The sequence below is a fragment of the Mobula birostris genome, chromosome 11 (genome assembly GCF_030028105.1).
Source record: "Mobula birostris isolate sMobBir1 chromosome 11, sMobBir1.hap1, whole genome shotgun sequence".
Taxonomy (NCBI): Eukaryota; Metazoa; Chordata; class Chondrichthyes; order Myliobatiformes; family Myliobatidae; genus Mobula; species Mobula birostris.
Window position 1 is genome coordinate 19095697 of NC_092380.1, and position 27990 is coordinate 19123686.

The 27990-nt window shown below is 47.8% G+C and overlaps 1 protein-coding gene and 1 long non-coding RNA gene across 4 annotated transcripts in view; one reads left to right on the plus strand and one right to left on the minus strand.

Moving 5' to 3' along the window:
• Positions 1-301: 301 nt before the first annotated feature.
• LOC140204907 (uncharacterized) lies at positions 302-26336 on the minus strand. Of its 2 annotated transcripts, XR_011887721.1 has the most exons (4): positions 25818-26336; positions 18874-19086; positions 6438-6531; positions 302-1336 (listed from the first exon to the last, which is right to left on the minus strand). It is a non-coding gene; the product is annotated as an uncharacterized lncRNA (long non-coding RNA). The 2 variants fall into 2 exon arrangements; XR_011887720.1 differs by lacking the exons at positions 18874-19086; positions 25818-26336 and adding an exon at positions 10187-10376.
• Positions 24978-27990, plus strand: part of LOC140204906 (matrix metalloproteinase-17-like) — a 63277-nt gene continuing 60264 nt past the window's right edge. The window contains exon 1 of one of the 2 annotated variants that reach the window (XM_072271839.1): positions 24978-25254. In XM_072271839.1, the coding sequence (XP_072127940.1) occupies positions 25138-25254 (117 nt within the window). In that variant the 5' untranslated portion in view covers positions 24978-25137. The remainder of the gene's footprint in view (positions 25255-27990) is intronic. The other variant, XM_072271841.1, reaches the window with a different exon arrangement.

Genomic DNA, 27990 nt, shown 5'->3' on the forward strand with positions numbered 1-27990 from the left:
TCTCCAGATAGCCACGAGACAAAGAAAGCCATGGAAGTCAGTTCAGAGAGGAACAGCAATACCCACCAACACGATCATCCCCACCAAATCTCCCTCCCCCTGCACAAAAAGCTAACAGAATAACAACAAGAACATCGACCCCCAAACCCCCACTCCCTCGCACAAAAAAATCTAACAAAAAAGCGACAAGAATATCAGCACTCAAATCTCCCCCCACACAAAAAACTAACAAAAATGCAACAAGAAAGTTGCCCCCCCAGCCCCACTTCCCCACACGAAACGCAACAACGAATCTCCCTCCTCAGCACATAAAACAGTGAAAACACAATAGAAAAACCATAAATATTCTGTAAATATGAAAGCCATCCTACAAAACACAATGTTATGGATGTAGACTGTATGTATGTAAAGTCATGCTAGGTGGTGTGTGTGTGTGTAGTGGTGGTGGGATGGGCCAGTGGGTGAAGGTGTTGATCAGCCCTGACAGCTTGGGTGAAATAACTGCTTTTAAGTCTAGTGGAACTGGTGTGGACACCACGTAGCCTCCTCCCTGATGGGAGTGGGACAAATGGTCCATAAGCAGGTTGGGCGGGGTCCTTCATGATATTGCTAGCCTTTTCCCGGCACTTTTCTGGATATATGATAATGGGAAGGCTGGTGTCAGTGATGCGCTGCAAAGAAAGCAAAGGTGAGAACTCAGTACTCAGGAATATTGACTTTTAAGAAGGATGATTGGGAAGGAAATGATGGAGGTGTAGATCTGATAATAACAAGGAAGATGATGTATAATTGCGAGAGGTTTAGACAATGCTGAGTCGATTAGGTTGAAGGTGATCATAGTGTGATAGGAGCTATGTGTAAGTCTCTGTAACGAGGAAGAAGATTCATGGGTCTGGAGAGCAGGACAGAAAACACTGACTATAAATAACTATACTAATCATTTATTTACAAAGAGAAAAAATTTGAACAAACTTTTAATGTTCCATGAAGTTACTCAAACTATAAATCTGAACGTTCAACGGACAGATAATTAGTTAAAAAGTGCAGGCGGAGCATATCTTCCCACTGGTTCTGTGCAGCATGGTTCAAAGCTTAATTTATTATCAAAATATGCATGCCGTATACATTTCTGAGATCCACCTTCTCCAGATAGCTACGTGTTACTCTTTATACACCCAAGGTGTTTGAAACTGGACACTAGGTGCCGTGGTGCACAGGTCAACCAGTGGGAAAAGAGCATCACAATCTTCAGATGAACCAGTCGGTGACCAACACGATAGATGCGGCTTTCGACCGGAAATAAGCCACGCCTCCATGCAGATCCCAAACAGAACCCCTAGTGCAGAAAAGGGCAAAATTCAATGTATACAAAATGTATGGAGAAAGTTGATAATGTCTCCATACCAGAGCATTAGTATTAGGCGAACTAACACGTTGGATGGTGACGAGCCTGAAGTGGTTAGAGTGAAGGTGGAATCTTTCAAAATCTCTAGACTCTAGAGAGGGACTGGAGGATCAAAATCTGCCAATGTAAGACCTGAGGAAACTAACTGAGTTCAGGAAGGGGAATAGCAAGTCTCACAGGCTTATTGGTCTTTGAGGAAGTATCATCATATCATGATGATTTGGCAGGAGATAACCCCGTGGCGTGGTTTTGTGATAACAACTTTTCCCTAAGTGTCTGCAGAATAAAAAAGCTGGTGAAGGGGAAGCAGTTCACATGCTTCTGTTTTTTTTATCAATGGAGTTGAGTTTGTGAGGGTTGAAGGTTCAGATTCCCAAGAGTGAATCTCACCGGTAGCTTGTCCTGGACCAAGCACATAAACCCATGGCCAAGAAAGCTCACCATTTCCTCTACTTCCTCAGGAGGCTAAAGAAATCTGCCACGACCCCTTTGAGCCTCACCAACTTTTATCAATGCAGAATAGAAAGCATCCTACCTGGAGGTGTAACGGCTTTGGTATGGAAATCGCAAGAAACCTCAGGGAGTTGTGGACACAGCTCAGAACATCGCCGAATTCAGCATCTCCTCTATGGACACTTTCCACATTTCTCACTGCTTCAGTTAAGCAGCCAGCATAGTCGAAGATCCCACCCACCCCAGACATGTTCTCTTCTCCCCTCTCCCATCAGGCAGAGGATACATGCAGAGCAAGTGCCACATCTGCCTCTACACCTCCTCCCTCACTACCATTCAGGGCCCCAAAAGTCCTTGCAGATGAGATGACACTTCCCTGTGAGATTGTTGGGGTTAACTACTATATTTCGGTGTGGCCTCCTATATTTTGGTGAGACCCGATGTAAATTGGGAGATCGGTTCACTGAGCACCTATGCTCTGCCAGAAAAAGCAGGATCTCCCGGTGGCCACCTATTTTAATTCTACTTCCCATTCTCATTCCAACATGTCAGTCCATGGCCTCCTCCACTGCTGCAATGAGGCCACACTCAGGTTGGAAGAGCAACACCTTATATTCTGTCTTGGTGGCTTCAACCTGATGGCATGAACATCGATTTCTCGGACTTGAAAGCACACCCCCCCCCCCACCTCCCTTCACCATTTCACATTCCGATTTCTCTCTCTCACCTTATCTCCTTACCTGCCCATCACCTCCCTCAGGTGCTCTTCTCCCTTTTCTTTCTTCCATAGCCTTCTGTCCTCTCCTATCAGATTCCTCCTTCTCCAGCCTTTATAGACAATAGGTGCAGGAGTAGGCCAATCAGCCCTTCAGGCCAGCACCACCATTCACTGTGATCATGGCTGATCCCTTTTCCTGCCTTCTCCCCACTTTACTCCGCTATCTTTAAGAGCTCTATCTAACTCTTTTTTTGGAAGAATCCAGAGAATTGGCCTCCACTGCCTTCTGAAGCAGAGCATTCCACAGAACTACAACCCTCTGTGTGAAAAAGTTTTCCTCAACTCCGTTCTAAATTGTCTACCCCTTATTCTTAAACTGTGGCCTCTGTGACCTGTCATCTCTTTCACTAAATGACTTCCCAGCTCTTTACTTCACCCTTCCCCCTTCTCCTGGTTTCACCTATCACCTACCACCTGTACGTTTTCCCCTCCTCCCCCCCACCTTCTTGCTCTAACTTCTCATCTTTTTGTCCGGTCCTGATGTAGGGTCTCAGACCACAATGTTGACTGTTTACTCTTTTCCATCGTTCTACCTGACCTGCTGAGTTCCTCCAGCATTTGTGTGTGTTGCTTTGATTTCCAGTATCTGCAGATTTTCTCTTGTTTGTAGAAGATACAAAATCCTGAAAGAATGTACCATCAGGCTTAAGGACAGCTTCTAGACCACTGTTATAGCATTATTGAACAGTTCCCTTATACAATAAGAATAGACTATTGGCCTCACAATCTACCTGATATGATCTTGTACATTATTGTCTACCTGCATTGCACTTTCCCTGTGACTGTACTCTGCTATTCCTTTACCTTGTACTATCTCAATGCAGTGTTATAATCTGTATGATTTGTAAGCAAGACAACTTTGCTTTATACCTTGGTACATGAGACAATAATGAACCAATTTACTAATCTACCAAGTATCAGTCAGAGCAGATATTCGGGAAGGAGAGATAGATTTTCAAAAGGCATTTAACAGGGATCTACCCAGGAGATGACTTTGCAAGGTAAGTATTCATGTGGTTAGAGGTACTAAAATGAATGGAGAACTGGCTAACTAGCAGGAAGGTCTTGGCAGGGGGGCAGCCGTCTGGTTTAATGAGCAGGCTGGCCTTCTGGTAATAAGGTGACTTGCTTGGTTGGGGCTGCTTCTCCTGGTCCAACAAATGGTGCAGCTGTGTGTCCGAAACATTTTTTCTGACCCTGTTGGACACTGGCGATGTAAAATACTGCCTGTCTGGTTCATTGGTTGACTGACGAGGGGGAAACTGTGCGGCCTCGGCTGTTGCGCGGACCTGGCCCTCACACCGTGATGTCATCTGTTACAGCCACCCAGGAGAGGAAGCGTCGGGGGCAGTGTGGGAGAGAACGGAGGCATGGCAGCAACTCTGGGATTCGTGCTGGGGTTGGGGGCTGGCCCCTGCAGACCAGACCTCCCGTCGACGCTGCCCTCCAGTGCTCGCTCCCTCGTAAACAAGCTAGTTTGGGGCGGCACGGTGAGCGCAGTGGTTAGCGCAACACCTTGCAGTGCAGGCAACCCGGGTTCATTTCCCGCCGCTGTCTGTGAGGAGTTTGTACGTTCTCCCCGTGACCGCGTGTGTTTCCTCCGGGTGCTTCGGTTTCCTCCCACAGTCCAAAGACGTACTAGTGGGTAGGTTAATTGGTCATTGTAAATTATCCCGTGATTAGGCTTAGATTAAATTGTGGGGATTGCTGGGCTGGGTGGGTTCAGGGGCCAGGAGGGCCAACTCCGCACTGTATCGCAATAAATAAATAGATTGCCTTCATCTGCGGCTGACCTAGAGTGAGATGAGGAACTGCCGTGTGTTTGCTCTTGCAGAAACATGGCTCCAGGACAACATCCCATGTACCGCCGATCTTCAGACTTTATCAAGGTTGCTGGTGAACACAGCAGGCCAGGTAGCATCTCTAGGAAGAGGTACAGTCGACGTTTCAGGCCGAGACCCTTCGTCAGGACTAACTGAAGGAAGAGTTAGTAAGTTGCGTTCCACCAGCAACTTTGATAAAGTGTGTTGCTTGAATTTCCAGCATCTGCAGAATTCCTCTTGTTTGCGTAGCTGAATACATCTGTATGTATGAATGACAATTGAACGAACTTGAGGAAGCAACAAAACAGGATGAAGGGGGTTCCACAGAGGTCAGTGGTGAGCTGCGGCTGATTGGAGCGATTTAGAGGAAGGACACATATACTTCATGTTTGTCATGTCTGTGGATCATTTCGAACATCAGGGAAGTGCAACATGAAGGAGGAACCTGTGAAAGTGTCCACTTTGAAGGGAAACATGATTAAAGGGCATGATTTAAATGGAGGAATATGGCAAAACACTGAGGCCAGTGGGGATTTGTGGGTCCTTGTGCACAAAGCACCAGATGCCATCTTGCCGGTGGCCATGGGGTCTCTGGGGAGTCGGGGGGAGGCTAATAGAATGCAGGCTTTTGGCTCAGAGGAGCTGAAGTGTAAAAGTTACTGCAGGGCTCCAGTGAGACCAGATCCAGAGCATTGGAAAGAGCTTTAATCGTGTTACTTAAAGCAAGATACATTACACTGCACTGGTAATTGGTTTACAATTATCACATGTACCGAGGCACAGCGAAAATCTTTGGTTTTGATCCCATTCAGGCAGATAGTTTCACAACAACAATACTTTGAGGTAGTACAAGGGAGAATCAGTAGCAGACTGGAGAATATAGTATTACGGTTACAGAACACAGGAAGTGCAGTGTGGATAGGCCAAAAGATGCAAGGACCATAACAAGGTAGACTGTAAGGTAAAGCGTTTCTGCTTATCACATAAGAGGTCTGTAAAGCTGTCCTTCAGCGTGGCAGTAGTGCACTTTCAAGCTCCTTTTCATTCTGCCGTCTTCCTCCTTCCTTTCCAGTCCTGAAGAAGGGTCTCGGCCCAAAACGTCGACTGCTTATTCATTTCTGTAGTTGCTACCTGACCTGTTGAGCTCCTCCTGCCTTTTGTGTGTGTGTGTGTTGCTTTGGATTTTCTGCCTGATGGAAGGTGGCGGGAGGGAGAAGAGAGAATGTCTGGGGTGAGTGAGGTGGGGGGGGGGCGGTCTTTGATTATGCTGGCTGCTTTTCCGAAGCAGTAGGAGATGTGGACAGAGCTCACGGCGGGGAGTCTGGTTTCTGTGGTGAGCTGAGTTGTGTCCACGGCTCCGTGAAGTTCCTTGCAGTTGCCATACCAAGCCATCGCACATCAAAATAGGATGCTTTCTATAGGGTATCTGCAAAAACTGGCGCGGGTCAGTAGGAAAATATTGAATTTCCTTAGCCTTCTGAGGAAGCAGAGACACAGGTGTGCTTTCTCAGCTGTTGGTCCTGGTGGCTGGATCAGAGCAAATTGCTTATGTTTACACCATAAGACCAGAAGACGTACGAGCAAAATTAGGCCATTTGGCCCATCGAGTCTTCTCCGCCATTTCATCATGGCTGATCCATTTCCCTCTCAGCCCCTAAACCTAGGAATCTGGAGTTCTCGACCATCTCCACCTCAGCACCATTGACACGGAGAAGGGCATGTGCTCCACCTCGCTTCCTGGTCAACGACCAGCTCTCTTGTTTTGGGGTAAGACGTGTTGTCTCGACACTGCGCCGCTGGCTCTCTATCTCCTTCCGGTACTCCGTCCTGTGCTTGTTTCAGATCTGGCCCGGCACAGTGGTATCATCTGTCAACTTGTAAATGGAGTTGGAACAGAACAGTGAGTGGATGGGGAGTAAATTCAAAGGCCGAGAACACTGTCTAGTGGGGTACCAGTGTTGGAGATGTTGCTGCCTACCTTTACTGATCATGGTCTATTGGTCAGAAAGCGAAGGATCCAGTTGCAGAAGGTAATGCTGATGCCAGGTCCAGGAATTTGGGGATCAGTTTATCTGGAATGATAGTTCAAAGTAAATTTTATTATTGAAGTACATATATGTCCCCATATACAACCCTCTGCTTCATTTGCTTGTGGGCATACTCAACAAATCTACAGAATAGTAACTATAACAGAATCAATGAAAGACTGTCCTACTAGGGTGCTCATCCAGAGTGCAGAAGACAACAAGTTGTGCAAATGCAAATATAAATAAAGAGAACATGATAAAAATAAATATCAAGAACATGAGGTGAAGAGTCCTTGAAAGTGAGTCCATTGGTTGTGGAAACATTTCAGTGATGGGGCAAGTGAAGTTGAGTGAAGTTATCACCTCTGGTTCAAGAGCCTGATGGTTTAGGGGTAGTAAATGTTCCTGAACTTGGTGGTGCGAGTCCTGGGGCTCTTGTACCTTCTACCTGATGGCAGCAGCGAGAAGAGAGCTTGGTCTGGGTGATGGGGGGCCCTGATGATCAACGCTAGTTTCCTATGATAATGTTTCATGTAGATGTGCTCAATGGTTGGGAGGGCTTTACCCATGATGGTCTGGGTACAATCCACTACTCTTTTAGAATTGTACTGAAGGCAGAGCTTTAGTCAATAAATAGGAATTTGATGTAGCTCCAGATGTTTCAGAGATGAGTGTAGGGAGGCAGTTCACTAGAGGTTCATTGGGATGTCCTGGGAATAGAGGATTCTCTAATGAAGAAAGGTAGAGGTGGTTGGGTCTGTACTCATCTGAGCTTAGAAGATAGATTGTCCTATTAACATAGGAGGTTCTTCATTTTAAAAATAAACTTAATTCATGAAAATACATAAGAAATCAGGACTGGGAAGGAAGGGAGAAGAAGCCAGAATAAGAAGGTAGACGTACAAGCTGGAAGGTGATAGGTGAGGGGGAAGGTAGTAGGTGGGGGAGGAGGGGGGGACGCAGTGCCCACTGGCCTACCGCCCCCCTTTCTTTCCAGTCCTGGTGAAGGGTCTTGGTCTGAAACATCAATTTATTCCTCTCCATAGACGTTGCCTGACCTGCTGAATTCCCTCCATCGTTTTGTGTTGCTGCAGATTTCCAGCACCTGCAGAACCTCTTGTGTTTATGAACGCCGCTCACGGAGCACCTTAGAACAATGCATCCTCCTCCGCCTCCTCCAAATGTTGTGGGGCAGATTGAGTAGATTGAAAGCAGATTGATTAGAGGATGGGAAAGGATAACAGCTACAGAGAAAGTGCAGTGCAGATAATCAATAAAGTGCAAGATCATAACGAGATAGATTGTGAGATCAAGAGTCCATTTTATCATACCAGGGAGCCCCATCTAATAGGCTTATAACAGAAAGAAAGAAGTGCCTGTGACCCTGGTGGTAGGTGCTTTTGTATCTCCTGCCCAATGGAAGAGGGAGGAAGAAAGAACATCATGGTGGGTGGGGTCTTTGATTACGTTGTTGGCTTTACTGAGGCAGTGAGACGTGTGGACAGATTCCATAAAGGGGAGGCTGCTTCCCATCATGTGCTGAGCAGTGTCCATGGCTCTCTCCAGTTCTTGTGGTCACATGCAGAGCTGTTACCATATCAAGCCGTGATACTTCCAGATAAACCCAGAAGGGATGAGGACCACAGCTTCAGCAGACCTCAGCCCTCCCCTGTGCCAAGGGTCTTGTCCATATCTGGAGTCAACGTTCAGTTGGAGAACAGAGCTGGGCTTCTGCTTTGTGCACGGCAGTGAGATCAGCCGTGGAGATGAAGGGTGAGGTTGGGACTTTCTGCTGGACCCAGGGAGATGTGTCTCACACCTCGTGATGCACTCACTGACCACTAAAAATGCGTAGCTGTAAGAATAGCGGTGATTTATTCCTTGTTGCCTCAGTTCCTATTGCCACATCTAACCACATCTATCGCAACAACCACCTGATCTGGTGTCACACTTAGGGAGGAGTGGTCTTATGGGTTTAGGAAGTGCTGGGGAGAGAGAGTGGTCCTTTTCGGGCTGTGCTGTTGGAAGAGGCTTGGGGTGAGCTTGGAGACAAGGGCCTTTGTGGGTTAACACCTTGGGAGTGGTTGGGAGAAGGAGACCATGGAGGTTTAGGGCTTATTGGTCACTGTTTTAGTAAAAATGGTAAATTAATAATTGTCACGTGTACCAACGTACAGTGGAAATCTTGTCTTGCATGCTGTTCATGCAGATTAATTCCTTACAGCGTTGTATTGAGGTAGTACAAGGATCAAGAAAAGAAGAGTCAAAGCTTCATTTATTATCAAAGAATGTATGCAGTACAACCTTGAGAATTGTCTTCTCCAGATAGCCACAAAACAAAGAAAACCATGGGAATTCAAAGAAAAACATCAACCTCCCCCCCCCAACACACAAAAAAGCACTTACAAATTGCCCCAAATTACATCACGCAACAAGAGCATTAATCCATACCCCCTTCTCCCACACACACAGACAAACAATTGGGTGAACTGCGAGAACATCAAATCCCAACCCCAAACCCCCACGCACAAAAAAAACTTATAGATCTGGCAAATTAAATCACTCACACTGCAATAAGAACGCAGCACCTCCCCACACATAAAAAAAAAACAAATCGAGCGAACTGCAAGAAAATCAAATCCCAACCCCTCCCCCACACTCAAAAAAATCAGGTCAAAATTAAATCGCTCAGAAAGAACAGGTAAAAACACAGAATATAACAGACAAAAAACCAAAAAGAGTCCAGTCCAATCCATAAATCTAACACCTGTCCTCCGACGGCCACAAGACGGATCTCTCGAACACAGAGTCACAGCACTGAGGGGGATAGACAAGGTGAAACCACACCAGATTGTAGAATAAATTGTTACAGTGCAGAGACAGTGTAGTGCAGGTAATCAGTAAGGTGCAAGATGGGTAGTGAGTGGTCAGTGGGGTAGAGACCCCAATGGGGTAGTGGGAGAGAGACCCCACAGGGAGTGGGGCAGTGGGGAAGAGACCCCATTAGGGAGTGGAGTCAGTGGGGTAGAGACTCCAAGGGGGAGTGAGAGGCAGTGGGGGAGAGGCACCAATGAGGTGTGGGGGGATCAGTGGGGAGAAACCCCAGTGGGGAGTTGGGGCAATGGGGTACTTGTCAAAAAGTCTCTGAGGTTTAGAAGATGCAGACTCTATCCCTCTTCTCTTCACCCCCATTCGTATCTCTCTGCTTATTCCACCTGCATTTGCCTTTCCTTTTCCATCTCCCCCTCCTCCTCCTCCTGTTCCTGTCTTCCTGAAAGCGGCAGGGAAATAGCTGCTTGCTTTATTAACTTTTGCCATGTCAGTGGTGGGGAGAGAAAAGGCTGCAATCTGGGGAGAAGCTCGCGACGGCTGGAGGAGGCTGTGCTGCTAATGGTGTGTGCCCACTGGGACTCCAGTGCACTCAGCGCCTGCTCGTTCCCACAGCCCGCCCTCTCCAGCAGCGCTTGCCCGCGGGCTCTGCTGAACCAACTGGCGGCTGGCATCAACCGCGGTCCTCAGCTGCTCGTACTGAAAGAAAGGGAAGGGTGGAGGGAGAGAGGTGGAGTACAATGGAGTGAAAGCAGGGATCGGTGAGGGAAGGAGGCAGTTCAGCAGGAGAGGGTGGAGAGCGAGGGCCGCCCCTGTGGGTGGGGGTGGGTTCTGAGGAGAGCTCAGCTATGTGCAGGGGACTCACTCATACCTGGTGTGTGAATGGAGTCAGCGTTAGATCAGACGCTGGGGCTGGATCCTTGCCCTGAGCACAGCAGTGAAATCAGCCACTGAGATGGAGTTTGAGATCGGGCCTTCCTGCTTGGCACAGTGAGTTGTGTCTGACTGACTCGCCCATTTACCCGAAAGCAAAGGTTGGGCGCAGTAAACAGAACTGCTGTGGCTTATCTCTGGTTACCTCAGTTTTCCCGTTACCACATATCAACCACACGTATTGCAATAACACGTGCATTTGATGTCTCCATCATTATACATGACCTCAGGAGGAAGGAGGATGCAACACTCACAACACGCTGGAGGAACTCAGCAGGCCGGGCAGCATCCGTGGGAAAGATCGGTCGATGTTTCAGGCCGGAACCCTTCGTCAGGACCGTAGGGGGAAGGGCAGAGGCCCTATAAAGAAGGTGGGGGGAGGGTGGGAAGGAGAAGGCTGGTCGGTCCAGGTGAAAAACCAGTAAGGGGAAAGATAAAGGGGTGGGGGAGGTGATAGGCAGGAAAGGTGAAGAAGGAATAGGGGAAAACACAATGGATAGTAGAAGGAGGTGGAACCATGAGGGAGGTGGTAGGCAGCTGGGGGAGGGGGCAGAGTGACATAGGGATAGGGGAAGGGAGGGGGAGGGAATTACCGGAAGTTGGAGAATTCTATGTTCGTACCAAAGGGCTAGAGACTACCTAGACGGTATATGAGGTTTTGCTCCTCCAACCTGAGTTTAGCCTCATCATGGCAGTAGAGGAGGCCATGTATGGACATATCTGAATGGGAGTGGGAAGCAGGATGGTCTGATATCACAGCAGACTGTGCCTCATTGCTCCAAAGACCATAAGAGCAGAATTAGGCCATTCAGCCCGTCAAATCTGCTCCACCATTCCATCATGGCTGATTCATTATCCCTCTCAACCCCACTCTCCTGCCTTCTCCCAGTAACCTTTGATGCCCGTACTAATCGAGAACCTATCAACCTCTACTCAGTTTTGATCTGGGGCCATTGGGGTGGCACAGTAGCACAGTGGTGAGCACAACGCTTTACAGTGCAGGCGAACCAGGTTCAGTTCCCGCCGCTGCCTGTAAGGAGTTTGTACGTTCTCCCCGTGACTGCGTGGATTTCCTCCGGGTGCTCTGGTTTCCTCCCACGGTCCAAAGATGCACCGGTCGGTAGGTTAATCGTAAATTTAAAGATTCAAAGTACACTTACTTTCGAAGAATATTATACAACCTTGAGATTTGTCTGCTTACAGGCAGCCACAAAGCAAGAAACCTGAAATAACCGAATTTAAAAACATGATGCACAGGGAAAAAGGGAAAAAAAAAACACAAATCATGCGAACAGCAGAGCAAGCAATAGCATTCTGAGCCAAATTGATCTGAATCCTCAGAGCAGGCCGGTGTTGGCCCAAGCCTCGGTCTCAATTCATCATATTGGTGGGGCAAATTATCCCGTGATCAGTCTCAGATTAAATCGGGAGATTGCAGGGAGGCACGGTTCGAAAGGCTGGAAGGGCCTGTGCTGTGCTGTATCTCAATAAATAAGTAAATTAATTAATAGACCCAGTGACTTGGCTCCACAATAAACTCCACAGACTCACGGCCCTCTGGCTAAAGGGAATCCTGGCACTGGGTGTTGTCTGTGTGGAGTCGCCACATTCTCTCTATGACAGTGTGGGTTTTCTCTGCATGTCCTTTGCCTTCCATATACCAACCGGTCTATTGGCTGCTGTCACTCACATTTTCGTGTGGGTTAATGGAACAGAGTGTCAGGGGAGGTGAGAGAGAATAGGTCGCAGAGGTAGAGGGCAACCAACCAATGCTGAATGGGACTGGAGGGATTTTCTGCAGGGGCCAGCACGGTCCCAGTGGGCCGAGTGGTAGTCTTCTGTTTCTGTAGTAACAATAAGATAGCCTGAAGGATGGAGCACCCGAAGTAATAGAGGAAATAGAACACAAGGGCAAAATGGAAAACGGAGAGATTAGATTATTAGGTTATGAGGACACTCAGTCCTCATTTATTGTCATTTAGAAATGCATGCAGTAAAAAATGATACAATGTTCCTCCAGAATGATATCGCAAGAAACCCAGGACAAACCAAGACTAAAACTGACAAAACCACATAATTATAACATATAGTTACAACAGTGCAAAGCAATACCGTAATTTGATAAAGAGCAGACCATGGGCACGGTAAAAAAAAAAGTCTCAAAGTCCCGATAGACTCATCATCTCACGCAGGCGGCAGAAGGGAGGAACTCTTCCTGCCATGAACCTCCAAGAGCCGCAAACTTGCTGATGCAGCACCATTGGAAGCACCCGACCGCAGCGGACTCTGAGTCTGACCGAAAACTTCGAGCCTCCGACCAGCCCTCCGACACCGAGCACCGAGCACCGAGCGCCATCCTCTGCCGAGCGCTTCGACTCCGCCCTGGCCGCTGAGCAACAAGCAAAGCCAAGGACTCGGGGCCTTCCCCTCCGGAGATTCTGGACCCCACAGTAGCAGCCGGCAGCGAAGCAGGCATTTCAGAAGTTTCACCAGATGTTCCTCTGTGCTCTCACGTCCGGCTCCACCAAATCAGGATTGTGCACGGCACCCTACTTGAGAAATACCAGACCTCACCACCATCTTCTCCTCCCGCCTAAGAGAAGAGGCAACAGACCAACAGCAAGGCAAAGAGACAGTTCGATAGAGCACTAGGCCAAGTGCAAATCAATCTTAATGTGGGCTATGATCAGGCTGCAGCAGACAACATCCACCAGTGTATCATAGAAACATAGAAAATAGGTGCAGGAGTAGGCCATTCGGCCCTTCGAGCCTGAACCGCCATTTATTACGATCATGGCTGATCATCCAACTCAGAACCCCGCCCCAGCCTTCCCTCCATACCCCCTGATCCCCATAGCCACAAGGGCCATATCTAACTCCCTCTTAAATATAGCTAATGAACTGGCCTCAACTGTTTCCTGTGGCAGAGAATTCCACAGATTCACCACTCTCTGTGTGAAGAAGTTTTTCCTAATCTCGGTCCTAAAAGGCTTCCCCTTTATCCTCAAACTGTGACCCCTTGTTCTGGACTTCCCCAACATCGGGAACAATCTTCCTGCATCTAGCCTGTCCAATCCCTTTAGGATCTTATACGTTTCAATCAGATCCCACCCAATCTTCTAAATTCCAACAAGTACAAGCCCAGTTCATCCAGTCTTTCTTCATATGAAAGTCCTGCCATCCCAGGAATCAATCTGGTGAACCTTCTTTGTACTCCCTCTATGGCAAGGATGTCTTTCCTCAGATTAGGGGACCAAAACTGCACACAATACTCCAGGTGTGGTCTCACCAAGGCCTTGTACAACTGCAGTAGTACCTCCCTGCTCCTGTACTCGAATCCTCTCGCTATAAATGCCAGCATACCATTCGCCTTTTTCACCACCTGCTGTACCTGCATGCCCACTTTCAATGACTTTTGTATAATGACACCCAGGTCTCGTTGCACCTCCCCTTTTCCTAATCGGCCACCATTCAGATAATAATCTGTTTTCCTATTTTTGCTTCCAAAGTGGATAACTTCACATTTATCCACATTAAATTGCATCTGCCATGAATTTGCCCACTCACCCAACCTATCTAAGTCACTCTGCATCCTCTTAGCATCCTCCTCACAGCTAACACTGCCACCCAGCTTCGTGTCATCCGCAAACTTGGAGATGCTGCATTTAATTCCCTCATCCAAGTCATTAATATATATTGTAAACAACTGGGATCCCAGCACTGAGCCTTGCGGTACCCCACTAGTCACTGCCTGCCATTCTGAAAAGGTCCCGTTTATTCCCACTCTTTGCTTCCTGTCTGCTAACCAATTCTCCATCCACATCAATACCTTACCCCCAATACCGTGTGCTTTAAGTTTGCACACTAATCTCCTGTGTGGGACCTTGTCAAAAGCCTTTTGAAAATCCAAATATACCACATCCACTGGTTCTCCCCTATCCACTCTACTAGTTACATCCTCAAAAAATTCTATGAGATTCGTCAGACCTGATTTTCCTTTCACAAATCCATGCTGATTTTGTCCGATGATTTCACCGCTTTCCAAATGTGCTGTTATCACATCTTTGATAACTGACTCCAGCAGTTTCCCCACCACCGACGTTAGGCTAACCGGTCTATAATTCCCCGGTTTCTCTCTCCCTCCTTTTTTAATAGGTGGGGTTACATTAGCCACCCTCCAATCCTCAGGAACTAGTCCAGAATCTAACGAGTTTTGAAAAATTATCACTAATGCATCCACTATTTCTTGGGCTACTTCCTTAAGCACTCTAGGATGCAGACCATCTGGCCCTGGGGATTTATCTGCCTTCAATTCCTTCAATTTACCTAACACCACTTCCCTACTAACATGTATTTCGCTCAGTTCCTCAATCTCACTGGACCCTCTGTCCCCTACTATTTCTGGAAGATTATTTATGTCCTCCTTAGTGAAGGCAGAACCAAAGTAATTATTCAATTGGTCTGCCATGTCCTTGCTCCCCATAATCAATTCACCTGTTTCTGTCTGTAGGGGACCTACATTTGTCTTTACCAGTCTTTTCCTTTTTACATATCTATAAAAGCTTTTACAGTCAGTTTTTATGTTCCCTGCCAGTTTTCTCTCATAATCTCTTTTCCCCTTCCTAACTAAGCCCTTTGTCCTCCTCTGCTGAACTCTGAATTTCTCCCAGTCCTCAGGTGAGCCACTTTCTCTGGCTAATTTGTATGCTTCTTCTTTGGAATTGATACTATCCCTAATTTCTCTTGTCAGCCACGGGTGCACTACCTTCCTTGATTTATTCTTTTGCCAAACTGGGATGAACAATTGTTGTAGTTCATCCATGCAACCTTTAAATGCTTGCCATTGCATATCCACCGTCAACCCTTTAAGTGTCATTTGCCAGTCTATCTTAGCTAATTCACGTCTCATACCTTCAAAGTTACCCCTCTTTAAGTTCAGAACCTTTGTTTCTGAATTAACTATGTCACTCTCCATCTTAGTGAAGAATTCCACCATATTATGGTCACTCTTACCCAAGGGGCCTCTCATGACAAGATTGCTAATTAACCCTTCCTCATTGCTCAAAACCCAGTCCAGAATAGCCTGCTCTCTAGTTGGTTCCTTGACATGTTGGTTCAAAAAACCATCCCGCATACATTCCAAGAAATCCTCTTCCTCAGCACCTTTACCAATTTGGTTCACCCAATCTACATGTAGATTGAAGTTACCCATTATAACTGCTGTTCCTTTATTGCACACATTTCTAATTTCCTGTTTAATACCATCTCCGACCTCACTACTACTGTTAGGTGGCCTGTACACAACTCCCACCAGCGTCTTCTGCCCCTTAGTGTTACGCAGCTCTACCCATATCGATTCCACATCTTCCCGGCTTATGTCCTTCCTTTCTATTGCGTTAATCTCTTCTTTAACCAGCAACGCCACCCCACCTCCCCTTTCTTGATGTCTATCCCTTCTGAGTATTGAATATCCTTGAACGTTGAGCTCCCATCCTTGGTCACCCTGGAGCCATGTCTCTGTGATCCCAACTATATCATAATCATTAATAACAATCTGCACTTTCAATTCATCCACCTTATTACGAATGCTCCTTGCATTGACACACAAAGCCTTCAGGCGCTCTTTTACAACTCTCTTAGCCCTTATACAATTATGTTGAAAAGTGGCCCTTTTTAATGCTTGCCCTGGATTTGTCGGCCTGCCACTTTTACTTTTCTTCTTAGTACTTGTTGCTTCTACCCTCACTTTACACCCCTCTGTCTCTCTGCACTTGTTCCCATCCCCCTGTTGTGAACTAACCTCCTCACGACTAGCCTCTTTAATTTGATTCCCACCCCCCAACCATTCTAGTTTAAAGTCACCTTAGTAGCCCTCGCTAATCTCCCTGCCAGGATATTGGTCCCCCTAGGATTCAAGTGTAACCCACCCTTTTTGTACAGGTCACGCCTGCGCCAAAAGAGGTCCCAATGATCCAAAAACTTGAATCCCTGCCCCCTGCTCCAATCCCTCAGCCACGCATTTATCCTCCACCTCACCGCATTCCTATTCTCACTGTCATGTGGCACAGGCAGTAATCCCGAGATTACTACCTTTGCGGTCCTTTTTCTCAACTCCCTTCCTAGCTCCCTATATTCTCCTTTCAGGACCTCATCCCTTTTCCTACCTATGTCATTGGTACCTATATGTACCACGACCTCTGGCTCCTCACCCTCCCACTTCAGGATATCTTGGACACGATCAGAAATATCCCGGACCCTGGCACCAGGGAGGCAAACTACCATCCGGGTCTCTGGACTGCGTCCACAGAATCGCCTATCTGACCCCCTTACTATCGAGTCCCCTATCACAACTGCCCTCCTCTTCCTTGCCCTACCCTTCTGAGCTACAGGGCCGGACTCTGTGCCGGAGGCACGGCCACTGTCTCTTCCCCCGGGTAAGCTGTCCCCCCAAACAGTACTCAAACAGGAGTACCTATTGTTAAGGGGCGCAGCCACCGGGGTACTCCCTATTACCTGACTCTTCCCCTTCCCCTCCTAACCGTGACCCACTTGTCTGCCTCCTGTGGCCCTGGCGTGACCACCTGCCTGTTACTCCTCTCTATCAACTCCTCACTCTCCCTGACCAGACGAAGGTCATCAAGCTGCAGCTCCAGTTCCGTAACGCAGTCCCTTAGGAGCTGCATCTCGATGCACTTGGCGCAGATGTAGACATCCGGGAGGCTTGGAGACTTCAGGGCCTCCCACATCCGACACCGAGAACAGCAAACTGCCCTCACACTCATACTGCCCCTCTCCTCAAATAACAGAAAGTGAATGCCAAACCTTCCTCGCCTCGCCCGTTTCCACCTAAGCCCGTTGAGCCGAAGCTCTTAAGTCTTCACTCTGCTCCCGGCTCACTCCACCGCCCGCAAACTACGCTGCCCACTGTATGAGGCTCTGTTCCTTTTAAATCTGCCACGCTGCACTGCCCGACGTCACACGCCTGTGCAGTCCCGCCTCTCAGAATGCCGTTGGAGAAAAAAAAAATAACGAAAATTTCAAAAATGTCTTTCTCGGCACTCCCACTCAGACTCTCAGACTCCTTTTTCGAATCAAACTCGAAGCAAGATTTCTGCTCTTTTAAATCTGCCGCGCTGCACTGCCCGACGTCACACGCCTGCGCAGGGAATCCTGGGCCAAAGTGATGTGTTCCTAGGACACCTGCCTACAGTACTGTGCAAACAGCGAGGGTGTCTAAAACCTTTGTGCAGTATGGTATCTGTCGTCGTGGAGCGGAGAGAGAGCTTGTAAGTCTGGTGGGAGCAAAACAAGTTGGGAATGGCAAGGGTGGAGTTTGGCAGGAGGTGTATGGGACAGGTGGCAAGGAAGGAGTGCCAGGGATGGGATTGAGCTGGGTGCAGACATTTCCAGCCTGAGACATTGTGCTGAAGACTTTTGCACAGTGCTGTAGTGATTTTATGTGCTGCTCTGTACTGCTGCTGCTGCAAAAAAATCATGACATAGGTGAGTGATGATAAATCTGATTCTGATATGGGTCTCTATTGTTGATGGAGAGTGGGAAAGGGGGATCATGGTTGGGAAAAGGGGAAGGGAGAGGGGAGGGAGCGGGAAGCACCAGAGAGGCATTCTGTAATGATCAATAAACCAAGTGTTTGAAGTCAAGTTAGTTTGCCTGGTGTCTCAGGCCTGGTGTGTCTGCACCTGCACCATCCCCCGCCCCGGCATTCCTTCTCTTCCACCTGACCCACACCCATCCCGCAGTGCTCCACCATCACCATTCTCAACATCCTTTGATCCTGCCAGATTTACAAACTCACTGTCTGCTCCACATTGACAATTACGTTACTCTGCAAAAGTCTTAGGCACCCTGGCTATAAATACGTGCCGAAGACTTTTGCACAGTTCTGTATGTACTTGTACCACAAGGTCTTCCAGGTCTATGGCACTCTCCAGGGCCCTGACATTCACCAAGCATGTTCAAAGGTTCAAAGTTCAAAGGTTCATTTCATTATCAAAGTATGTATACAGAATACAACTCTGAGATTCATCTTCTCCAGATAGCCATGCACTACAGAAAAACCATGACAGTCATTGAAAGAAGATACACCAACCCCTCCCCCTCATGAAAAAGAGAAAGAAACAGAGCTTGCAAACCCCAAACCCCCCCAACCCCTCCCTCACAGAAAAGCTAACAGATCACCCACCCAGACTTGGCAGCTAAAACATCAAATCCCTAACCCTCAAACACCCTCATACAAAAAACCAGCAACAATAACATCAAACCCCCAACCCCCTCTCACACACAAAAATCTAACAAATTGCTCACAAGAAAAATCACCAACAAGAACATCAGACCCTAAATTCCCAACCCCTCTATCACCCAAAAAAAGTAACATATCACCCACCCGCCAATCAGCAACAAAAAAGAAAACACAGAAAAAGTGAAGGAGACCAATATAAACTGCAGTCCATACCGATAATCGCATACAGTGTGTCTCCAAATTTCAAAAACATCCCCCATCAGCATCAAAGGGAATGACAGCTCGAACTCAGTCCTTCCGTGGGGAGCGACCATCGACCTCTGGCCTGACATGGCCTCCTGATCCATGAAGAGCAACCACTGACCTGCCCTCCTCTGCATTTGCCTCGATGTTTCAATCTTCCACAACATTTCAATCAGTGATAAGTGGAGTCAATCATGGCTCCGCACCCCGTCTCTGGTCTCCTGCTCGAGACAACTTGCGCTCGCGGTCCTCTCCTGAAATTTCTTTTGGGGACAGCACAGTACTAGATCATTTGATCAAACTCCAAACTGTAAGTTGCAGGCTCCAACAGTTTCTGAAACACAATTAAGATAGAAAGAATAAGTAAAAGATGTAGAAAAAGTGAAATAATTGACTATCTGGAAGATGTCACCTGAAGAATCGTTGTTCGCCATCTTGACCAGAATTCCCCTAATGGGATATCCTGCCTGATTGAAATGACCAAAAATGCAACACCTCACTCTTGACTGAGTTAAACTCCATCTGCCATTCCTTGGCCCATTTTCCCAGTTGATCTAGACTCTGTTGAGATCTTAGATAACTGCCTTCACTGTCCATTGTACCATAAATTTTGGTGAGGATGCAGGTAGAGAGGCTGGTGAAGATGGCACTTGGCACATGTGCCTTCATTGGCCAGGGCATTAGCTGCATGAACTGGGACATCACCAAGATGCTAGTGAGGCCACAGTTGGAATATATAGTGTGTACTGAGGATAACCTTACAGAAGAATGTAAATCATGAGGGTTGTAGAGAAGATGGACGATCGTGGTCTTTCTTGAAGAGTAGGGGAAGGTATAGATTTAGATAGGGAGGGTAAATTATTTAAAGGGGACCTGAGGGGCGACTTTTTCTCACAGAAATGGTGGGTCTATAGAAGGGGCTTCAACAGAGGAAGTAGGTCTGTGTCCACTTTATGGTGTGCATATATATCCATGTATGTGTGGTCAGGGTATGTGTATGTGTGGATGTCCTTGTCTGCTTGACCCTACTGTTACATACCTCATGGATATCTTGTGACTGTCTTATGAGGTTGATGTAATGGTTTTGCGAAGGTCACATGATGACCTGTTCTCACCAGGTATATAAGTGTAGACCCCTGGTGATGCAGTTAGTTTTCAGTTAGATCGTCAGTCAGATACTCCGCTACACTGCGTATTAGTCACATGATGCAGTAGAGTTTTAAAACGGAGTTTTACTTTCTATTGTAAGGTACAGAAGTGTTGGGCCGGCAGTTTCACCAATAGCTGACAGATTTGTTGATGTGCCTTTTCAGTGGTATTGCAGAGTGAAGACGGGAACCTGAAGGAGTCATTTGGCGGTTTTGGGGAGGATTGGCTATTATTGAATTCGTTCAAGTAAGAGTGATCTACATGAGATGACCTCTGCTAAAAGCAGCAGAAAGGTTGTGCAATATCTAGTTTCTAGAGGAAAAGGTCAGAGCCTTTAAACCGTTTTATTTCCGTCATCGTGAGTCCTGCAGACAAGGCAGGTTCCGGCTGGGATCGGCAGTGATGTCGTGTCTTCGAGGGATTCTTTACTTCAGGGAAGTCTCTCCTAATTGACTGTATAAATATCTTGGACTTTCAAATTTACCATTCTAAGAACTGTGTTCCAATTTACCACTTTAATACTGTGTTCGCATTTACCGCTTTAAGAACTGGTACTGAGTTTAGCGGTTTGTTAAATGGCCGCATAGCAGTTTACTTCTGGTTAAGGTTTTCGTTTGTTTGTCCTTTTACTAATTTTGAGCAGAGTTTAATAAACGTTTATTTGTTTATAAAACCTGACTCAATTCTATATTCATTGTTGCTGGTCGCATGACACTACCCAGAGCTGAACTGCAGACGTCTTTGCTCTCAGGAACTCTTCGTCATGGCAAGGTGATGGTCCTCAGAGAAGTAAGGTCATGTTGTTAAGATCAAGTGGGAGGTTTCAGACAAACTGCGATCCAATGAAGACCTTGATGGTGGAGCAGGTGGAAGATGATGACACGTCAGAACGGCAGTGAGGGCGGAGGAAGACTGCAGCAGCGAAGGGTCCCAGTTGTCTTGTTTTCCGTGTCACCGGACCCTGACTCTGATCTGTAAAGGACTGTGTGGTGGCTGCCCGTGAATTAGCCTCCCCACTTCAAGCAAGGTCACACTCAGGCATTCTCCATTAAGGGAATCCACCTCAACCTCCCAGAATAAGTCCCTTGGTGATCACTAGGTGGTGAAGGGGGCAGGATCGTGAGGACTGAAAGAAGTCACGAGCTGGTACGTTGGGTGGTGGGTGGTTCATTCAATCGTTGGGCTCTTGGACTGAGGCAGAAGGAGATCTTCAGCAGTTGCATCCATGACTAAGCAGCCCTAATTTGGATCCATTCTGCTCACCCCATTGTGGCGGACGGAGTGGAGGTTACATCGGTGAAACCCGACGCAGATTGGGGGACCGCTTCGTCGAGCACCTCCACTCCATCCGCCACAACAGACAGGATCTCCCGGTAGCCACCCACTTCAACTCTGCTTCCCATTCCCATTCAGGTATGTCCATACATGGCCTCCTCTACTGCCATGATGAGGCTAAACTCAGGTTGGAGGAGCAACACCTCATATACCGTCTAGGTAGTCTCCAGCCCCTTGGTATGAACATAGAATTCTCCAACTTCCAGTAATTCTCTCCCCCTCCCTTCTTCTATCCCTATTTCTCTCTACCCCCTCCCCCAGCTCCCTCATGGTTCTGCCTCCTTCTTCTACTACCTATTGTTTTCAGGGCTATAATGTCATTGCGTCCCCTCCCCCACCCCTTTGTCTTTCAAATTACTGGTCTTTCAACTGACGCTACAAGCATTCTTCAAATCCTTCCCCATCTTTCATTCTTCAGTCCTGACGAAGAGTTCCGGCCTGAAACGTCGACTCATTGTTTCTGACTGATACTGCCCGACCTGCTGAGTTCATCCAGCGTACTGAAAGTGTTGCTTTACTCCTTTTTTTTTTGCTATTTTGCGCAATTTTGATCAGGGCACTTTGATGTGGACTGTCTCTGCGGCCTGCAATCAGCAATCGAAACAGAGCTAAATTGAACTGAACAGAACTGAACATTCCCAGGCTGTTTCAAGAACTCTGCGGTTTGATGTTTAAGATTCTGTGTGTTATTCTCTCTTTCTTTGCTGTTTACATGATTTGTTCTTTTTTCGCGCATTGGGTACTTGATGTTTTCTTTGAATGAGTCAAATGTTCCAGTACTGTGCAAAAGTCTTAGCTTCTTTTGTGTTGCGTTTGAAGCTTGATGTTTTTCTTCAAACAGGCGGGTTCCATGGTTTTTCTTTCTTCATGGCTGTCTGTGGGGAAGGTGAATTTCAGGGCTGTAAACTTTGACTATAAATTTACTTCTGAATCTTTAGATATTTCTGAATGATCCTTGAAGACTTCCTCATTATTCTTTTGCAGTATTTATTTTCTGATATTTATAGGAATGTTATACCTCTGCACTTTACTGTTGCCTCAAAAACACCTGTCATTGAGAGTAAACCTAATTCTAATTCTGATATTATTCTGGTCAGTTTCCTTCCTATAAGCATCCAGAACTGTTGCCACATCTTTGCGCTGGTTATCTTGGTATCGTCTGCAAACTTGTCAGAAAGCCATCAATTCCACCATCCAGATCGTTGATACATAACCAGAAAAGAAGCGGTCCCAACACGGACCCCTGTGGAACACCCCTGCATTCTACCAGAAAACACCCCCTTAATTTCAAGTCTTGCCTCCTGCCAGTCAGACAATGTTCAATCTATGCTAGTACCTAGGTAAATCTAGAAAGTCTAAATAAACAATATCCACTGTCTCTTCTTTGTCCATCCTGCCTGTTATTTCTTCAAAGAATTCCAACAGATTTGTCAGGAAAGATTTTCCCTTAAGGAAACCATGCTGACTTTGGGCTTTTTTTTATCACACACCTCCAAGTATCCCGAAGCCACATTCTTAGTAATAAACTTCAACATCTTCCCAACCACTAAAAGTCAGGTGAACTGGCCTATAATTTCTTGTCTTTTGCCTCCCCTCCTTCTCAAAGAGTGGAGTGATATTTGCAATTTTCCAGTTCTCTGGAACCATTCCAGAACTAGTGATTCTTGAGAAGGGAAGTGACAGGTGAGGCCAGACGAGGAGGAAAGTGGGTGGGTAGGGGAGGTGGGAGGTGATAAAGGGTTGAAGAAGAATGAATTGGATAGGAGAGGACGGTAAGGTATAAAGGGGAGGAGGTGATGGGCAAGTCATGAGGATAGTCAAGCCATCAGGTTGGAGGTCACCCGGACAGAATATGAGGAATTGTTCCTCTAACCTGCGTTTGGCCTCATTGTGGCAGTAGAGGAGGCCGTCGGCCGATATGAGAATGAGAAGTGTAATGGGTGCCGCTGAAATATCCTGGTTGCCGCGGCGACCAGAGTGCAGAGGCTCGTCTTACACGCCCTCCTGCAGCCACCGATCGCCCCGGACTCCCGTCTCAGACCCTGCCCCTCTCCCCTCGGTGTTGGCTGCCTCCCATCTCCACTCTCAGGCCTGACGCAGGACCTTGGCCCGTATCGTTGACAGCTCCTTGCCTCCCACAGATGCCGCCCGACCCGCTGGGAGCTCCTCCCGCGCACTGCAACTCAGCGACGTCCCGCTGTGTGATCCACCCTCCGGCAACATCGCCGCAGATGGTCACCCTCTACTCTGTGTCCTGCCTGGCTCCTGGGCGGGGTGGGGGGGGGCATCGTCTATCCTCCTCGGGAATATTGTCACTCGCTGCACACGTACAGGGGACGCGGGTATGCCGGCTTTCCGAGTTTACCAGCAGTCACGCTCACGGCCCCGCTTCTGAAAAATCCCTGCTTCATCTCGTACACCTGCCCTGCGACTGCCTCCGGAAGAAAGTGCCACGCCTAGCGCGAATGCCCCCAGGGTTTCTGCTCCTGACAGATGGGCTAGGGAGCATCGGCAGGACAGACCCGCCTTTGGGGCAGGCAGTACCTCAAAAGGCACTTCCTACTTTCGCATTCAGTCCCTAAAGGCGCCCCTGTTCTCAGTGCATATTGGGGAGTGTGGAATTACAAGTTGAATATTTGCCGAAGAGCAAGCCACAGATCGAAACGATTTAGATAAGAGGAACGATGAGGAGAAAGCATCCCCCCCCCACCCCCCGCAGATGTGGCCGTTCCCCCACCATCTCTGTACATCTTCCCTTTCCTGAGTCAGTGCACCGGAGCCGTGTCAACCTGTCACCATTCGAGCTTATATTTTGGGCCGATCCTGCTCAGTTAGAGATGTGGGAGGCATTTTAGCCTCCTCCACAGGCATTACGGAGCAAATGCTGTAGTGTGTGGGTCTGACCGTCCGGAGGGACAGACAGCACTATTCGTCCCACAACACAGCACCCCACTCACTGGGGGGGGGGGGTACTTTTGAGGGAATTATCCCCATATCTCCACTTTCTACCTTGACAGTATTTTTTTTCATAATTGAAAAAGCGGTGTCTTCTGTATACCTTTATAATTTGTGGAGCGCCGTGTGTGAGAGAATTGCTGTACTGCAGAAATCTACTCGGACGGACAAGTGTGCAAATCTGACCGACAGAAGGAATAATTGACTCAGAAACGAGAGGGGATCTGCAGACGCTGGAAATTCAAAGCAACACACACACAAAATGCTGGAGGAACTCAGCGGGCCAGGCAGCATCTATGGAAAAGAGTACCGTCGACGTTTCGGGCTGAAACCCTTCAGCAGAACTAATTAACAAGTGTGTGTGTGTGTGTGTGTGTGTGCGTGTGTCTTAATGTCTGCTGGTATAACATTTCAGTCTCCCATGGGGATATTCATTTGACACACTTGCACCGCTCTCCCAGACGTATGGATAGAGAAGAGACAAGGAGAAACTGAACTAAGTGAATTATAAATCAGAGTCTGGTGGGGGCAGGGTAAAGCAGAGGTCAACATACAAAATGCATCGAGGAATTCAAAATCTCATAGCTAAACGCTGACTGAAGGCTGAAAGACACAGGAGATGGCTAATAGCAGATACTTAAAGTTTAACAGGCGGAGAGGATTTGCCAGACAGAGCCAGAAACAGACAGTTGGAGAGGAACCCCTTGGCAGTGGGCGGAGAGAGAAATTAAGTATAAGCGAGAAGCAAAACAGGAACTGGGTAAAACAGAGGACAGAACTACGAGAGGGTGTGAGTGAGAAAGGGAGGGGGCAAAGGAGGGACAGACGGGAGGGGAGGTAATCGAGGCAGGTCCCAGGTGAAGAGGGGCATAGCAGGACACAAAACACAACAGGATAAAGCCCAGCAGGTCTGCTTGTGGTGCGGAAGGTTTGCGTTGCTCGAAACATGTTGGAGAGGGTAACCCCAGCACCAGCAACGATCCCGCTCATCTGGACCATCCTGACCTTTGCTGAATTAAGCAGGAGCGAGCAGCCAGCGGCCCAGGACATCAGCAAAGGAGTGGTAAGCGTTTTGGGTGCGTTCCCACGGAACGTGGAGGGGGAAGCCGCGTCGCTCTCCGCGGGGCAGAGGTTGGGAATGAGCGAGGGGCTAGTGCTTGTGGCTGGCAGGGGGTTCAACAGTCAGACGGCACAGGCTTACGATGGAAAGAGAGAGAGAAATAAAGAGTATGTGAGAAAGAGAGAGGGAGGGGAGAGGGGAGAGAGAAAGAGAGAAAGAAAGAAAAAGAGAGGGAAAGGGGAGAGAGAGTGAGAAATAGAGAGCGAGGAAGTGAGAGAGAGAAAGATAGTTCGATAGATAGAGAGAGAACCTTGTGTATTGTGCTAATCAAAATAGGGAGCTGAGATGGCAGTAAAAACAGATTCAGTCGGAGCTTTCAAAGACGGAGAGGTGGATCATGAATGATAGATGTCGGGGATGTGATCGGATGACTTTTGCCCAGTCTATAGCTACAAACTGTATTGCAAGCAATCTTTCCAGTTCTAGCATCGTCCCCATCGGTGCCTTTTCTCTGGATATTTCAAATTCCCAAACGATCATCGACGAGTCGGCGGGGCAATGCTCACCTCCATCTGTGCTAGTGAAGTCGGTTAAAGTGCCCAGCACATGGGCGTTGGGTGCGGTTAGCGGCTCTCTGCTGCAGGCGATCAACTATCACATCGGCTCAAAGATTTTATCAGCTTGTTCAGTAGTGATAGGAGAGTTTCCGCCCGAAACGCCGACTGCTACTCTTTTCAGTAGATGCTGCCTGGCCTGCTGAGTTCCTCCAGCATGTTGTCTGTGTTGCTCGGATTTCCAGCGTCTGCAGATTTGCTCTTGTTTGTGATTGAAAGTGCAGAGTGTTGAGATTGAGGGTGGTAACTCCGTGTGGTAGGTCACAGTAAATGAGAAATCAGTGCGCGCCCGGAGCCTCATCAGGTAATGAAATTAAATGTCACGCTGCAGGTTAGCATAGAGCGGCACGTAGCGCAGTGGTCAGGACATCGCTTTACAGTACCAATTCCCGCAGCGGCCTGTAAGGAGTTTGTACGTTCTCCCCAGGACCGCATGGGTTTCCTCCGGGAGCTCCGGTTTCCTCCCGCAGTCTAGAGACGTACTGGTTGTTAGCTTAATCGGTCGTTGTTAATTGCCCTGTGTTTAGGCTAGGGAATTGCTGGGCTGCCCGGAAAGATTGCCTGTAACTCAATAAATAAGTGACTAGGTCAGTCCCCAGCACCTGGAGTCTTCATTACACACGTACTCGAGTCAGCGGAAGAGGTAATTCAGGCAGGAAGCTGACGGAAGTATCTGAAAGCAGAGGATGTAGGTCATCATCTCATCTCGTGTCCTATTTCTCTGAGTTCGGCCTGAATTTGCTGAGTGAGGTTAAACACAGAGGATCACAGCCCTGTAGCTTTGTAACAGGTTACATATGCTAAATCATTAGCATCATTGTCATTGTGTGCCGTGTCGGATGGCATGGGTGATCATGGTCTTTCCATGACCGTGATTGTTCCTGGCAAATTTTTTCTACAGAAGTGCTTTGCCATTGCTTTCTTCTGGGCAGAGTCTTTCAAAGACGGACAACCCAGCCATTGTCAGTACTCTTCAGTGATGTCAAACAGGACTAGTGATGTGCACCGGCTGCTCATACGACCATCCACCACCTGCTCCCATGGCTTTTCATGACCCTGATCGGGTGCTAAGCAGGTGCTACACCTTGCCCAAAGGTGACCTGCAGGCTAGCGGAGGGAAGGGGCGCCTTAATACAGACATATCTCCAACCACCCCCCCACCCAAAAGTAAAGGTGGAAGACCTTTATTTTGTGGATGTTGATTATGAGGGTCATTCTTTGCTCTGTTTCAGAGTGTGCACTAGTGCAGGTATATTCTGCATGTAGAGGTTCAGGTGGCCTTGCTTCTGGAGTATGCTGGCCGTAGATTCTCCATCCCTCCATCCTGCCTCCCCTTATGCTAAGTCTGAGTCTGAGTGAGGCCTCCGTTGGTCAAAGTTGACCATGGATGTTGTCTAGGTACGCAAGCCAGGACAGTATCATATGGAGAGCAAGCTGTTGCCAGTGTAGCAAGCTCCCTCTCTCTACACAACTGAAGAATCCAAAGGAACGGCGGAGACTGATCCAGTTTGGTACCAGCAGCGTCGCAGGAGTTGCCAGGCAGCGTTGAACTCAACGTCGGACTCCCTTAGGGACTCCAGCTCTGGATTTCCCCCCCCCCCCCGGGTTTACTCCTAAAGCCTTCCCCATGAGTGGGTATAGCTGCCAGGCAGTGGGGGTTTGAGATCAGAGTTTTCCTTCTCCTTGATGAGCTGCCAACTGTGGCTGACGAGCCCAGTCGAAGCAACTGGTTTTAAGGTGCCAGTAACCCACCTTTGCCCCTTCTCCTGTCAGTAGAAACGGTTCTGCCGGGCTTAGTGGCTAAGCCACACGTGAAGGCCAGGAGCTGGACTTGGTTGTCAGAGACTATTTGAGGTACACACCATTGGGAGCATTTAATGGGTAGTGGGAGCTTGTCCCCATTACCACCCCCAGCTATAACAACTTTAAGGAACTATGTGCTAGGTAACCATTACAGTTATGGTGGCATAAGGACTAAAAATATTATTGATATCACAGGGTATGATTAAATATTATATAGGTAACTGCAAAATGACACTATACCCTAATAACTTTCCAACACTTTAAACTTTAACTGTGACTACTTTCACCTTACTATACTTTTGCTTAACCCTGCTCCCAAATG